The sequence below is a fragment of the Oreochromis aureus genome, linkage group 3, assembly GCF_013358895.1.
Source record: "Oreochromis aureus strain Israel breed Guangdong linkage group 3, ZZ_aureus, whole genome shotgun sequence".
In the NCBI taxonomy this organism is placed as follows: Eukaryota; Metazoa; Chordata; class Actinopteri; order Cichliformes; family Cichlidae; genus Oreochromis; species Oreochromis aureus.
The window spans coordinates 22,977,620-22,994,649 of NC_052944.1; the positions used below are offsets into that span (position 1 = coordinate 22,977,620).

General features: G+C 39.7%; 1 protein-coding gene across 1 annotated transcript in view; it reads right to left on the minus strand.

The window, feature by feature from the left end:
- The window catches only part of LOC120437831, a 43,010-nt gene extending 26,301 nt beyond the window's left edge, over positions 1–16,709 (minus strand). The window contains exons 1-3 of the mRNA XM_039608381.1: positions 16,685–16,709; positions 14,455–14,571; positions 14,133–14,191 (exon numbers count right to left, since the gene is read on the minus strand). Of these exons, the coding sequence (XP_039464315.1) occupies positions 14,133–14,191; positions 14,455–14,562 (167 nt within the window). The 5' untranslated portion in view covers positions 14,563–14,571; positions 16,685–16,709. The remainder of the gene's footprint in view (positions 1–14,132; positions 14,192–14,454; positions 14,572–16,684) is intronic.
- Between the last annotated feature and the right edge of the window lie 321 nt (positions 16,710–17,030).

Sequence of the window (17,030 nt, forward strand, 5' to 3'; positions counted from 1 at the left end):
AAATGCACAAATGTGAAGGAGAAAAACATGTATTTAGTGCTGCATTCACAGAGAGCGATAGAGCTCATTTCCCCTTGCGCCCTTTGACAGAGGCTTGATAAATTCCTTTTTTTTGACACTGGTATAATCCATTAACATCTGACTGGTTCATTTCTGTAATTGAATATCATTCTACTTCACTTTTGAAAACCATGAAGTGGGCTGCAAAACAAACACTTGAAAAATGCTGTGAGGGGTTCAAGATGGTCGGCATAACAGGAACAATTAATTAGTGGAAAGGTGTCATCGATTCCATTCTGCACTCGACGGGTATTGTGTTTTATTCATTATGTTAATAGAAATGTCTAATGCATGCCGGACACAAATGTTTGCAAAGGAAAGGGGAAAAAAAATCCCCGTAAAAGCATCTCGCCATAGCGTATCACAAGTTTATCTATTATTCATGTAATCACTTTTAGCGTAAGCACTATTTACTTGCTTTGAATATGTTGTTTAAGTATTTCACTTAAGAGCCCATTAAAACTAATCTGTAATTTGCAATGTGCAACCCTGTCACAATAAAAGCGTAAAAAATGTTTTAAAAAATCTTGCAAAGGGTGTAAATAGGTGAGAATGTTTGGTTTAAGTATCATGCTGTTTCATATTTTATCACTGCATCCTCTCAGCTTCCTCTTTTAAAGCAGCTTAACGACTCTTGGGGCTATTTTCACACCCACACACGCTGCTGTACCTAAAATCAGTTTGGGGACTTTCAGGCAGTTAACTTACCTGAGGCTATTGGAGCTATTTTTACTTGCCAAGTGCTTGCAACTGCGAGACAGTCTCATCTCCAGTTTTTCTTTTCCGGATGCCTCGCTGGTGCTGCTATTTGATCAAGGCTTTGTCCGTCAGATTTTATTGGTTTATACTGATGCAATGGGAATGAATGAGAAACAGGCCTGTGAAAAGGTCAGGAGTCAAATGATAAAATATGAATATCTCTCTCCTCTGTTTGCTAGAATGATATTACGTGATATTTGGAATGTTTTTTGAATAATTCATGGATGACTGGTGCCAGTCAAGTAGATGGTCCCCATAACAGCTTACTGTCAAAATGTTAAGTTCTTCAAGCAAAACAACCATCTGAAAAGCACACACTTTCTGTTACTGCTGAGTATTAATGTGGTAATGGCGGGGTAATAAAGAAGAAATGAGGAGGTAACAACACGGAGATTGGAAGTTGTTACCACTTAATTCCCAAATTTAAACTGTAATATCTGCAGAAAAGTGGTTAATGAACTGTAAAAGTGTCAGCAACATCATAATAATAAGGTAATACTAGCCTACACTTCGCCACATTAAGACAGTTTTACATTATCATGATGGTAATAGTAGGATGTGGATTGGAGTGTGTTTACAGAGCAACCACATCTTGAAATTTCCTGTCAATAAATATTTTGTGAATTGTGATTTAAAGACTTTGACCATCATTTAGTTGCACACATTTACTTCCCAGTGCTGTAATATGAAATAACCTTAATAACCATGCCAGATTCACAATTATTTATGACATTTGCTTTTAGCAAATACAGATGTTTCTTTGTCTTATTCTAGGTCATTTAACATGGGGAATATTAATATGACATTTAGGAGAAAAGTGCAGTTTTGCATTCTGCAGCACCGATTATTGGTTATTACACAGACATTACCACACGTATTCCTGGGTAATCACATCACTTGCAAACTATACTTGTTAATTAGAAGTTGCCAACATGGAATTAGATAAGAAAGGCAGTTTTGCATTTTCCAGCCCTAATTACCCTCAAACTACCACACGTGTTTCCAGGCAATAAGCCACAGCTTTAAACATAATATTTACACTTTTACTCTCAAAGAAGAATGTTGGATGTATGACGTAGCTTTAACTGCAGCATTTTAATATCATAGTACTAGCTTAATATTTAAGTACATATCATACCATTTATGATATAGTGCTTATCATTGTTATTACTGGGTAATTATATGGCAATAACTTGCTATTTTGCTATTACCTTCTACCTTATTACACCACTATTACTACATTATTACTGAGCTGCATTAAAAAGTGCAACTAGTTTAGGATTAAACAGGCAACTGTGAAGACCAGCATCAGAGTGCAGTTATTTAAATGTGTTTACTGGCTATTTTTTCAGTCATGTCATGTCAGGTCACAGGAGGGGGGGGGCAGCCTCAATTTTTTTTTCTCTGAAAGCATTCTCCACACCCGTAACAAAATTGATCCGTCTGCATCCTGCAGCATTTCGAGAGTAAATGCACACTTTATTCTCTTTCCACTCAGGGAAATTAAACCAAGAAGGCTATGCTTGATGTGCACCCACACATCTAAGAGCATATCTTTAAAAAAAAAACTCTGATCTGAGGCAACCTGCTGGCTACATAAGCAGTTCATGAATCTGGATTGAGACATAGACAGCATGTGTTTAAAAACACCAGGGCGGCAAGAGAATGTGTGCTATTTTGTGGGATAAAGAGATTTGTCATTGTTGCCATTTGCAGTTCTCTCTTTCTGTCCATCTGTCTTGCTGCCTTTTCTACCTGTCTCTCCTCTCCTTACCCTTAGATTAGATAAGCATCTCCAACACTCCCTTCCAGAGCTCCTAGACGTCTCTTTACAAACGCATAAGTCTATCTGTCCCTCTATTTTCCAAATGAGACAAGACCACTTCGACTAGCTTGAGGGGTCAATCTCATGGGGATCTGATTGGGCCATAATTGAATTTGAGGGGTCAGATCAAACGCACAGCTCTTACCCTGTTCTGCTACGATAACCTCTCGAGAAAGGAGCGAGAGAAATACAAAGGCGAACTCCGTCGGGAGCAGGAGAGATTAAATCTAGTAGGTTTGGCGTGGGGGCCATTTACTGTATGTGTTTGAGTCGTATTTTTCCCTTCACGGGGAGAAGATTGCGTTAGATGCAATTGATAGCGTGCATAATGGAGAAAAAATAAAGTCGAGATCTTAACTTTCATGTAGGAGCTTTTGGTTAGACATGAGAGGGAGATTCCTAATGGTGTTGTAGGGGCGAAGCATGTCAAATCAATTTTTTTCTTCCTTCATTAAACCTGAAAACTCCAAGCATATTAGCAGGCAGACCTGCGTGCTGATGCCTTTAAAGCCAAGGATGTGACGGTTACCTAGTGACCGTCACCAGGTTGAGAGGAGCACAAAGACGTATATAATCAGGGATCATCTTGGCAATAGGCTGGGGAGATGTGTCTTCATAACCCGGCGCTCCTTCTAAAGCCATCAAATTTGATTTCGTTGGGTTTCGCAGCTCTCATTACCAATTCCAGTCGGTGATCCACCTTTCATGTCCTTGTCTGCATCCGTGAGTAATTCAATGTTTATCAAATGTAGTTTGTTTCAAGGTCCAGTCAGGTTTCTAATTAAACAAGTCTCTGTTTGACTATGTTTGCATTGACGATTGGTAGCAACCAGTCTTCGAGTATCACAATGCGCTGTTAATTCTGTTACAGGCTGGGATATATTCATTGGCCCTCAGTGCTCACATTTTTTAACCAGAACCTTAGTTCTGCTTTCACATTGAATAGCTTATGTATGGTACTATTGTCTTATACCTCTCAAAAGCCTCCCCTCCTGCATTAATGGACACTTGCAAGTTTAAAAGCATTTCAATCAATGAGACTGAGTCTTCTAATGGGGCCTCCTTTCAGGAAGGGGAGCTGGAATATATGTTTTCATTACAAGGGCCAGATTGCAGTTTTCACTCAGCGCACTCAGCCCTGTATTGAAATGAGAGGTGTGCAGCGTGATTACCGGAGAGAGTAAAAAGCTTCTGAGAGATAGAAGATAGTGAAGATAGATACATATGCAATTTTTTTCCCTTCAGCATCCCTTCTTTGATACACATTTTAATAGAGAAGGGAAGAACGTGATAAAGGAAGCGGGCGACGCCAAGTAGACGATGATATGCAGATGATGTCACTGCAGGCGATGGCTAGATTGAATTAATGATGATGTGATTTTGAAATGCAGCAGTTTTTATCTCGAGTATTGTATTTGTCTACATTTCAAATTGTAATTGATACAGAGTACAGACAACGGGTGCGTGAAAGTGTTTATAAGAAAAATTACGTATGAAGGAAACAAAAGTTGGGTGACAGCAGCAGTAACCAAGTGTCAGGGGTATCAGCCTGCGAACAGCGCAAAAATGGAACAATAATGCCGTAAAATATGAATTGTATTTATAACAGTGACAGTCATTATTAAAACTGGAATTACTTCTGATTAGTTAAAAATAATTTGAATGAATTTGCCCTAATAAATCGCTGATTTAATGCACGATCCACTCTGCATGCTAAATTATTCCAAAAATACACAAAGTTGGAAGAAATCTTATGACTTCCATCTGTTTTCAAACATCAAGCTATGCTTCGGTTTAACAGTCATATGTTGAGTATCTGGTATGTTTTGGAGAAAAAGTTAAATATTCACACGCTGCAATGTAAAACGTTAAGGCATGCCAATAGCCTTGATTCTTTTTTTAAACCAGGAAATGAAACTCTGAGTCTTTTTCGCCAGAGTGTCTGGGACACATGCAAGATTAACCTCGCACCGGGACCGTCTTACTTTCAGCTCACAACAGTACAAACCTCCGAGCTGATTTTGGTCTTGTTCCAAGATAGTCATTACAACTGACTGTCATAGTTTAGAAGCATGTGGACAAAAGCAGATGAACAGAAGTGAAACATAGAAGTTTCATCCAAAAGAGTGGGGTTCGTATGATTTAAATCTTAAAATACAAGGTATTTTTAAAAAGTTCTTGGATTCAGCTCAGAACTTAAAAAAATGTTAATAAAAAGATCTCTCCTTCAAGGTTATCTTCTCCGGCTTCCAGCGTGAGTGATATTTTTAAATTGCTCAGTCCGTTCCCATTTCACGAGTGCATCTGCGATGCATGCTGGATCTCCTCCAGTGCATCAAAACATTGACCCTTAAACTTGATTTTCATTTTGTGGAATTGAAGGAACTCACATGTAGCCAAATCCGCAGAGTGGCGCAGGTGGTGAGCAATAATTATGTTGCTGTGGCCAAAAGTGTTTTCAATGCGCTGTGTGGTGGCACACAATGGCACCTTGGCATGCGCCGGTTTCGGCTGTTTCTGCTGAATGTTTTCCCTTAGATGCCTGAGATTGTTACAGTAGAACTGTGCTTTGAGAGTCTCGCTCTGATGGACGAATTCAACATGCACAACCTTGTGAATCTCGGGGAGGAAGAGAGGGGGGGGGAAGGCAAGCTCGCTCTCAGTCCAGCTCTTGTTTGGAAACTTTTCAATTCAAAACTGCTGTTTGATCTCCGCTTCGTAGCCGAAGACACTTCTCTTGTCACCAGTCTTTGTCCTCGACAGGAAAGTTAGGGATTTTGTAAGGGGAGCTGACCTTAGCTGCCTGTGCAGGTTTGAAGACCATAGTGAAATCGCAAAAGTGCAAGTGCAAGAGGTCATAATGAGAATTCTAGGAAATTCAAAATAGGAGTTTCTTCTTCTGAAACTTTAAAAATATGGGATTGCTTAATTGGAGTGCTTCAGTATCATTTTCTTTTTGCTAGTTTCTATGGCTCACACTTACAGCAACCCCCTTGTGACTTGAAAAAGTGATTGTTTGATTGCATTTAATATTTTTTTGACCACATTTGACGGCTGACTGCAAGTAGTTGTGGCAATCAGCTCGCAACAGCTGACCGGTTTCAATCCCAAGCAACTGTGCAGGTTGCCTTTAAAGTAGCTGACAAAAGTCCTTTAAGCTACAGTCACAGTATGGTAAACATTGGCGTACCCTCGGGCTGCAGCCACTCTCAGACAGATTGGTGAAGGATTGGTGATGATTCCAAATAACTTCAATTTAATGCATAAATGCAGACAGGCAGTCAGCACATCGCAATGAGTGCAGCTCACCTGCGTCTTGACTCAGTTGGTTGCCAACTGGTTTTATTCCTCTGTAAAAATGCAACTTTACTCAGCGTCGATGTCACTTTACTGTTAAATCGCCATCCCGCAGCAAACACGTCACGATTTGTTTAGCAATTTCTACATTTTTGTTTCAAATCTATGAGGTTGTGGCTGCTCACTGTGAATTTCTGCGTTATCCTAAACCGACTGCACTCAACTGCCAACTTGACTCCATTCAATCCCAGACTGATTGGAGGCTGACTCCATCTTTTTGCTGTTTTATTGCTTCTTCATGCATCAAAGTCGCGTTGCAGACGGCAACTGCCTGTAAGTGGTCACAATAGGATCACATGGTTTTAGCATGTGGTTGGCACACAGTTGTGCCACAGTCTCCAACCACTATTTTCATGCTAGGGGAAACAGAAGTCCTTAGAGACTCAGCTGCCCTGCTGGTTCATGTTTTTGAACACACATTATATTCTTCCACACCTGTGGTACCTACTCTATGTGTGGAATCCTTTAGTACTACCTTTACTGCTTCCCAATGTATCATATGTCTGATTTTTAGCAAAGGTAGTGTGGTTAAAATAAAATATATAAACTGTAATTTTTCAGGTTGTCCGCAAAAACATTTCATTTCAAATGTTTGTAAATGGAAAACGTGCTGTACAACAGCATGCATATGAAGTTCAAAGCTAACTAACTAAAACAGTCCTTGAACATTTACTCTGTGATAGTGAATCTACTAGAAATCGCATCTCCATTAAAATGAACAAATCTTACTGTAAAATGCGAGCATTTTAAACGCTGGCGTGCACAAGCAAAGCGGCACGAGAACGAGAAGAAATCGAAACAGTAGTGAGTTTCAAAGAACACTACTTTTCAGTGCTCACAAATCACAGAGCCAGCATTTGACGTCCTGCCTGTAGATTCAACAACAAAGTAAGATAAGAAGCGCGAGCCAAAAGCATTGCTCCGTAGGGGATCGCGAGCAGGCACGGCAGCCATCACATTCTTTGACGAGAATAGAATAGGTGTTGTTTAATTACTGGGGTTCTAAGGTGGTGTGAGAGCAGAGTGTGAATATAGTATAAATAATTTTTGATAACAAAATGTTCAAGAATGACAGCAGAATTCCTGCTGCCTCACTTGTGTCACTCCGAGAGCGTGTGGATGTGTGGCGTCAACGTGCGTGCATGTGTGAAGTGACTCCTTTCACTCTCATCCACAGCTTTCTCGCTGTCACTTTGTTTCCAGTTTTAAAGGAAAAAAACAAAAATCGCTATCAAAACGATTCAATATGTGTTAATGACCTCCCCTACATTATTTTTTTACATTACAATATGAAAATATCTCCATCACGTATAATTATAAGTGGGTGAAGTTTCAATTTCCCAACTTCCAGCAAATATAATTAATCAAACTAATTTGTGACACATTTAATAAACTTGATATTGCCTTTGGTAATGAATTGCACTTGAGCAAAAAATTAATTACTCTTCCCTATTGTGGCGTGCAAATACGGAAATAATTTAATTAGGTCTTGGGACCCATTGCCAAGCTATTGTATAAGTGTGTTAGTTTGGGTGGTGGCGGTTGTGAAAGGTAAAGTTAGCCAGTGCATTCATGTTTTGTGGAATTAATCCCTTTTTTGGCTCGCTTTTGTACTCTAAACGCACACAGGTTTTCTGAGCACTGTAAAGACTGCATGCAGCTAAAACTATATTTTTTAAAAAGGCTGTTTTTGGTATCCAAACATATCGACTGTTAGTAAGTTAGATCTCATATGCAGGTGAAATTAGTGTAAACATACAGTGCACAAAGATGTAACTATTATGTTTCTTATTGCTCCACACGTCGGTCTATTAATGGATTTAAGGAGTGGCCATTTTTGGGAAAAATCAGTAGCAGATTAAAACCTTTGCCAGTTGTCGATAACTCTTCTTATAGTAAAAACTGTTATTAGGAGAATATCAGGGATCCTTTTAAATACCTTAAAAAGAGAACATCATACCACTTCTATGATGAGTTTAAGTAGGGAAAGCTCCACTTATTACTCCATAAAAAGAGATTCTAATCACTGGAACCTGTTATTCCAGTTTTAGAAATTCAAAGCTCTGATACATGCAGGGATGCACTTCCAATACTCAAACATGAATTTTTTTCTCGTTGAAATGGGTCAAATTTCCTTGAATGTGCGATATATTTGGTTATTTCAGTCATTTAATGCTTTCTTTTTTTCTGTACTCATCAAATATATTTGATAGCTTCCTTTATCAAAGTTAAATCCATCAATTTGACTTTTTTTTACTTGTAATTGTAGTATTTTAACCAATAATATAAAATATGATCAGAATCTTACTGAAATCATTGGAGATTTACCAACTCCTACCTGGCTTGTATTCTGTTGTATCACCAAGAAACACAGCTCGTCAGTTTTTAATGGTATTCAACTGTAATCAAGTCTGTATTCAAAGGTCTGGTGACTGTGTACCTATTACGACTTTAATTCCTGAAATGTGATATTCACATGCACGCATTTGCATATTTTACCTTAATGTGGTATAGATATGCAAGCTGCGAGGCCCGTCATTCGTCATCTAATGGAAAGGAGTGTTTGATATGTAGACTACAGCCTTACTGAATTTCTCTGCAGGCGTTGCAGTCAGTGTGTCCCCACTGAAACTTGTTTCACTCCCTCACAACCGATACAAACTTTCACCTGTAACTTCGAGGCACTGGTGAGGTGCGATTTTCTATTGCCAGACTTTTATTCTGACTTTGAAACGTGATCTTTTTTTAGAAACACCAGTAAGTTCAGTGTTTTTTATTGAGTCTGAAATAAATTTTCAGCCTAAAATGAATTTTATAATAAGAGTTTCTTCAAGAGAATTACATTTTTTTTTTTTTTTTTGAAAAATGAGGTTTCAGAGTATTTACAATTGTTTCTATGGTCAAATAAACAAAAATGATAATCAGTTCCACCATTAAAATTATATATATAAATAAAATCAAATCATATTGTCAAGTTAGCAGCCTCGTGGTGTTTTTTTTTCCCTGTTTTTCCATTAGTATCAAAAAAAATTCAGCAGACACTCAACCAACAGCAGAATATTGCTGCTGGTGAATTTATGGATTTTTTTTTAACTGAATGGCAACGAAGGTGGGGAGTCAGCAAAAGTCTGGCATTTATGATCTGTCATTTATTTCTTTGTCTTCCACTGAAGATACAGCTCTGTTTTATTGTACTTTTACATCATCTGGTATAGAGTTGGGAATTAATCTCTTACAAGCCTCATTTCATGGACAAACACGGGCGAGAACGGGAATGCAATTTGTCTCTGTGTATGTGTGTGTGGTGTGTGAGAGGGAGTGGGGAACGTGGAGGATTGGAATGAGATTGGGGATGTTTGTCCATGTGTGAGTGTGAGTGTGTGTGTGAATACATGTGGTGTGTATGTTTTGTGGACGCTACAGTAAAACCCCACCAAGCTTCACACAGAGCCCAGTTGGGGTTGTATTATACCTCACCAGCTAACTAGCACCCCCTACTGCAATGCCACTGCAGCTTAGTGACATGTTGATTTCACAGCTCTTCGGGCCTATGTGGATGTATGATATGTGTGTGTGTGTGTCTACGTACATTAGATCCTGCTGGATGGATGGTGAGCCTGACACCCTGCGGTGGTGCAGACATGGTTACTGAGCTGGTTGTCCCATGTAAACAGCTTTCAATTGAAGCCTTTAAGCACTACTTCTCTCTGCCCCCCCCCGCCCCTTTTTTTTTGATTTTCCTCTCAGCATTCAGCCTGTTTTTGCATTCAGTTATCTTTCTTCTCTCGGAATCAGTGACTTTGTGTGGAATCACACATTAAATGCGCACATTAAAGCACACCCCACTTGCTGACAAATACACTATTGCACATCATTCGGTGCATTTTAGCACATTGATCGAGTTGTTGAGGTCAATATTGTCCTGAGCGGTAAACCACGTGAGTGTGTGAGGGTGTGTGTGTGCGCGCGAGTGAGTGTGTGTGTGTATGCGTGTTTTATGGCTAATGAGGGAGGGCTGGTGCACTGCCCAGGGGGCCCTTCCAGGAGCTCTACTCCAACTCAGACAGTGGGATGATTAATGGAATGTAAATGTTGATGGATTATTGAACAGGGAAATGATAAAGTTGGCCCTCGCTCACGTAAAAACTAGGAGACGATCAGCTTGCTCGTGTATGAGTGCGAAAGTGCACGAGGGTGTTTATAGGGGCGAACCTAATAGCTCGAGGTTTAAAAGCCACGACCCTTTAACCTGCTTTCAAACTGAAAACCAAGGCTGGTAAAAGCCAAGCCCCAGAGTCGAATCAATACAGTTTTTAAGTGGGTCATCAATAGTCTGAGAAATAAAAAAAATTGCACTGATATGATGTAATTAAATCCTGAATTGGATAATCAGACTAAATTACAATTCTTTGTGCTCATTCTCCTCGTCGTTTCCGATGTAAATTCACTTATAGACTCGTATCAAGTCAAAAACGGAGTGAGTGGAAAAAACCTCTGCTCTTTGTCTTATTCAGTGGCTCCACATTTAGTCAGCTCAAGTAATTAATTTCCAGCAGAAGGGAAGCACTCATGGACTCGATGCTAAATGAGGAAAAATTATATGCTGGATAATGCGTGGCCCTATGAATAGAGAGATACCCCAGCAAATAGGAGGGGAAAACTCAGTCAAGATGAAACATATCTCGTATCAAACAGTTTATGTTGTGATTAATTTATTCCTCATGTCGGTGAGGTTTGTAAATTTGTGCGCCTGTCTAGCAGCACGCTAATGCGCAAACATGCTGTGAGGAAGCCCTGGTGGATTTATCAACTCTAATAAGAGAGACTTGAGAGGGAATAAAGGGTAGAAGCAGGAGACAGACAGTTTAAACTTAAATGTGATTAGATTGGAAATCTTCCACCAAGATGCAAAGCGATTGAGTGTTTTTGTGTATCAAAGGGGAAACGCTGGAATATACCACAAAAATTAAGGAATAAACCTGAGCGAGGCCCCTATAACTTGTTTCCTTGACTTTGAACCTCACACCTCTGTATCTCACCATCTTATCTCCTCTTGGATGCTTAAAGTTCAGCTCAGCGGATTTGAATCAACAGACAAACTTCAGGCGGGTGGTGGTGGTGGTGTTGGTGGGGGAAAAAGGATTAGTCGATTGTTGCCACACATGAGCTGAATACAAGAAGCCCATGCAGGGCAGCCCGTGTGCTCTTTTTTTAAGCAGACCTCCCCTATAGGAACACACAAACACACACCATACCAAATGAAGCTCCTCTAAAGGCCACTTGCATAACTCTTCAGTGAAGAATGACCTTTTATTTTTTACTGGTACGACACCAAGCCAAAGACAAAGACTGAACAGTGTAATAAGTTCCACGGCTTACAGAGCCTGCTCTGAAGATTTATTTATAGTAGAGCATGTTCCTGTCTCCTTCTGACAGAGTGGAGCAACTCCCCTTTCAGGATTCATTTTACATTTGTAGTTAAGTGGTAAAATCGATGTTTAGATATCATTCTTGACCAAAAATCCTTAGATGTATCCATGTTTGGGCACAGACAGTGGTGGAAGAAGTATTTTATAACCGTGTAAAAATACTTCTTGACATGTAAAGATCAGAGAAAAAAGTTAGCAAAGTATTTTCAGGGAAGGCAGAAACTACGAGAGGCGGGTGAATCGATCCAAATATCGATAGTATGGATACCAATGCTGTCTTAGTTTTGGGTTGATACTAGCGCGATAGAATCAGTACTTTGTTTCTATCCTCAGAGTTCTGCATGTAGCTCACTGAACTGTGGTGAATTATCTTTTCTGTACATAAAAAAATAAACCTCAAACATGCACTATGCAAAATGTCTAAACCTTTTTGTGTTGACTGTCACATCTATTTTATTTATAGCCTATAGCGCAGATGCTGACCCAAAGTGCATTACAGACAGCCAAATTTAGATTCCAGGTCTCCAAAAAGCCCAGTTTCAAAATAAGTGAAAAGCTGAAAGGTGTGTTTTGTTGTGTTAACTAATTATTGTGGAAAGTAAAAATCACAGTGATTTGGTGGTCATTAAAATGTTTTCAGAATTTGCAAACTGATGACCTTTCATCTCATAAAAACTTGCATGTATAAAAGTGCTGAGGGGAGGTGGGGGTAATGATTAATATGGTGAAGCATGGGGTAGGGATTAGTAGGTATGTTCACGCTTTTTACTCCATTTAGGACTTGTGTGGTCATTTTATGTCATTGCGTATGTATGAAGTATATGTGCATGTCTATATATTGGTTTGTGTGCTTTATATGTCCAAAATAAAAATGTCATCATTATCATCATCATCATCATCATAAAGCTTATGCGCAAGTTCTGCCTGTTTTCCTGGGCGTCCGACAGCTTTTCTGTTTACATGTCTACCACTTTCCCACATTGTCAATCTCAGTACTGACATCATTTCTCCAGTCCAATCATCTTCTAGCCTGGCTTCTTTGAGCCAATAAGCCTCGTCTTTGCACGGTTTGAATCTGTGCTCTCCACCATTCTCCCTTTCGGAATCTCTTTCGTGCAACCCACCTCCTCCTCATCTGCACCTCAGACACCTGAGCCAGAGCTCTATTCAAGCCTCGGTCTTCATCTTCACCACCACCACCGTCTAGACTCCAGGGGGTCCTGTCCTAAATCTTATCACCGCTGGGATTCCAGACTCCGATGATGGGTCACTGGAGTCTAATCGCCAAACACATTAATTTCTTTATCTCAATAAATCATGTTGCATTCTTCCAAGTAATCTGTCCTTATTGAAATAAATCACGACTCCCCTACATAAGTTTCCTCTATAGGTTAAAAGTATCAGTATCGATACTGGTATCGACAATACTGGCCCTACATTTACTTGGCATCAGATTGAAACCAAAATCTGCAGTATCGCGCAGCTCTCAAAAACAATCATTCAGTTTAAAAAGGCTGTATTTTTTATGGTAACAGACATAGAAGAGTGTGGTAAATTTTAAAATACATGATTGAATGTAGGGTTTTATATACAAAACTTGCAATGTTCACCAGTGCTCAATGTGGCCCCATCCGGATGCTTGGCATATGTCCACACAGTAGTCAAACATGTGGGAACGCTTTTGTGAGCATGTCTGGAGTCATTGCAGCCACTGCTGATGTTACGCTATCTAACGGCAACTGCATGAAAGTCACACATCTGCTCTTTCTGACAGTACTTGTTTGCATCATTACCGGTAAACATCTGCGGAATTAAAGCTCTTGTGGTTACTACTGCATTAATGATTGATTAGCAAGATTTCCAATCAAATACTTTTGGATTCATATATTACGATACATGTAAGATTCTTTTAGGAGCTCGAAAATAAGGTCACTGGACTTCTTTAAGTTGTTTGGAGACATTTCACCTCTCATCCAAGGGGCTACTTCAAAAAGCCTCTCGTATGAGAGATTAAACATCTTCAACAAACTTAAAGAAGACCAGTTGCTTTCTTTTCTAAGACTACTATGACCTGGATGACTGAGACCTTATACAGACATCATATAAGATGGCGTTACTGTATATTTGCATGTCTATGTAACTGGTGCATATTGCCCCTGGAACTCATGAAGCAAATGTAGGGGCATGAAATGAAGTAGCTGAATGGTACAAGGACCTTGAATTGTACAGTGCTTTGCTTGAGAAAAACAGAATATACACACTGTTAGTTACAAAATGCTCATGAAAGTGGCTAGATTAAAAAGGACATGTATATTTTTCTGCAGATAAAGTAACTTCTGCAGCATGCTATGCAACCCTCGAAACACTCTCTTGCCAGTCTGTAGCAGATCCTGCAGTCTCATCCTGCCTGCCTGCATGGTGACAGGCTCGGGCTCTCTGGCTAACAAGCCAGTTGTGGGAAAGCACAGTTGTGGCATGAAAGCCTCCCTATTGCTGTGCCATTACCCAGCTCCCGGCAGGGTTGAGGGAGATCATCATTTTCACATAACAAACCGTAGATTATTATTTTGCAGACAGTTTCCTCAAGTGGAAAATTAGCTTCCGCCAACCAGGCGTCTTTCCGCCCCCATTCACCAGCAACAATTTACCACGCAAAGAAAAACTGCGTAAATGAAACTAATCGCAGGAAAAGCGATCCCTACCTTCTGTTGGCAGAAGCCATCAACCAGCTCTGAGATGGGATGCTTATATAGCTGAGCCCCTGAGAGGTGGGGGGGCATACAGAAAGAGGCAATAAATTGTTGTTTGTGGTCCAATTTACCAGTATTTGTGTCCAGTTCATTTGGATGCACAAATGATTGCATTCATTACAGGAATGTCTTTTGTTATGCTTGGATATAGCAGCTGGTGTTGCATATAATTAGCTGCACAATCTGGTGTCGTTCACAAATGGTATTTTCCGTCGGATGTGATGGCATGTGCTACATATGAAACACCAAATGAAGTATATTGACGTGAACTCACCTTGATTGCCTTAAACGGGCAAAGCGCTTCGTCTTCATCGAGTTTCCTCACGGGGAGATGTTCGGCCACTGATACGTTCCCTGTGGCCCAGTCAAAGTGCTCAATCATTTTCAGAAACTGTTAAAAGATATGCGAAATTAACCTTGAGCTCAAACTGAGCGATCTATTTATTAGCCTGTCCATTTAGTGGACAAATCATTTCTTTTCACTAAATGATGGATGCATGAGGGATGTGTCAGAGTGTGTATGTGTGTGTGTGTGTGTGTGTGTGTGTGAGACAAAAGAACAAAACATGACAGGTTGAGCAGTTCGCTCATGCTTGAATATCAGGAGAATGAGGCTCGTGCTGCTGTAAGTGGAGAATATCTCAAAAAGGGCAAAATTTGATCAATGATCTCTGCCATCAATAGGAAATAGCTGAATTAGCTGCTACAGCAACAGAAACCTCAGTGTATATGGATATAGTGAAATAATAGCAGGTGTATATAACAAACATTAAAGTGACTGGTACTTATATAGCACCTTTCTAACGAGTCTCATTCTCCCAGTACTACAGCACTTTTTTCTCTATGCACTTTCTAACACACATGCACAAACACATCAGGGTTCAGTCTCTTTTCCAAGTATGCTTTAGCATCCGGACAGTAGGAGTCAAGGATTGATCCATCAACCTCCCAACTGGTAGATAAACCACGGAGCTGAACCCAAAAATGTAAAACATGCAAAAAAATCTGTGGCAATTGCTCAGGAGATAGAGTGGGTATTCTAGTAATTGGAAGGTTGGTGGTTCGATCGCTGGCCGCTCCAGATTTCATGCCTTGACCAAGATCCGTAACCCAGAGTTGCTCCTGATGTTTTCATCAAGTTTTAATGTTAGATAGAAAGCACTCAGGCATGGAGAAAGTGCTTATATGAATGGGTGACATATTCTATAAAGACACTGAATGCTCAAGTGGAGTAGAAAAGTGCTATGTAAGAATCCATTCACCAAGTACCAAGACTCTATCCATTGAACATAGGCTTACATCATAGTATGTGTGATGTAAAGTCTCCTCTACATAAGCATGGTCACTGAAAAAAGATATGTAAAAAATGCCCATTATCAGCTTAGCAGAGGAGGCGATTTCATAGGTTAGTAAAGGGGGCTCAGACGTGGATTATGGGAACTGTTTGTTTATTTGCTTTTCTTGAAAAATAATATGATTTCTAGTTGTAATCACTTCTGATCAAATGTCGTAGTGGATGCTAATCTGTCCCACAATATGTAATGTTAGCTAGAGAGCAATGTCACTTCGAAACATGTGATATCATGATTCCAGCTTTTTGCTTCTATCCGGTCTTTAAGTGATGACGCGATAAACCCTCCTTCCAGGTCCAAACTGCTCTGCGTTTATTAAGGCTGTTGTGTTTTTAACACATTTTAATGCTTTTTTATCTTGTTCTATTTAATCTGAACAAGCCCCTAAAACAGTCAGTGATCACTGTCGGCCGCTCTCGGTTTTTATTACCGCTGTTCATTTTAAAGCTCAGTTTTTAAAACTTACGATGTAACTACAGCCCAACCCTTGCAGCAGTATATTAACGACTAACCTCGTATTGTGGATGGATTATCTCAGTTGTTCTCCTGACTGAAGTTTGGCCTGTTTACAGCATCCTGCCATGCAACTGCATTTGTCCCTAACCATCGGGAACCCTCGCGTTAACTTTTATTGAGTGAAAAAAAGTTAGCATTCAGCGTCGGGAGCATGTGCTGGGCTGTCCAAATCCCACATTCTTGATTTTTAGTTCACAAACACTTCTTATAATGACTAACTACTCCTAAGATTTTGGAGATGTTAGCTCTTTATACAGTAAAGTTAAAGTGGGATACAAATATTATCAGGCTGATCCTGCCACGATTGGTTCCCCCTGTCCAAATGCGGACAAACAGTATCCCACACTTGCTAATGTTTTTTAACCCATTTTGCACAGAGTGGCATTTTTTGAAAAATGTATTGATAGCAATGTTGAATATTATTACACAGGAAAAAAACAACTACACATAAAATAATTACACCACGACGCCTCTGCCTTTCTAAATGGAGGGACAGTAACTGCGTGTGTATTTGTAAGCGTGTAAAAGCTGAAGATAGTAAGATTAACAGTAACAGTATTTTGTCTCTATCTGCGATTGTAGAAATTTATCTAATGTAAACAATAACGTGGCGCACACGGGAAAAAAGGCACATACCTTTGACGTTGCGTGACGAACGCCGTATTCCTCGTCCACAGGTAAACGCAAAAACTGAGTTTTCGAAAATCCCCAACCTGGCAGGAGTTTTAAAAAATCTCAGTTTTTGTTGATTTGAAACGCCGTTTACGTGTGGACGAAAAATGTCATATAGGCTTTTACAAGTCCATGAGCGCAAAAAAAAAAAAAAAAAAAATTAAAAGCCTCTGTAATTAAATAATGGTACAGAAATAATGCCTCATCTGCATAAGAAAAATTACCAGTACTGGGCCGGTAAGAGGGAAATTTCTTTTGCAGTTCATCTGAAATGATGCACTTGCGCTTTGGGATCTTTTAAACAACATTA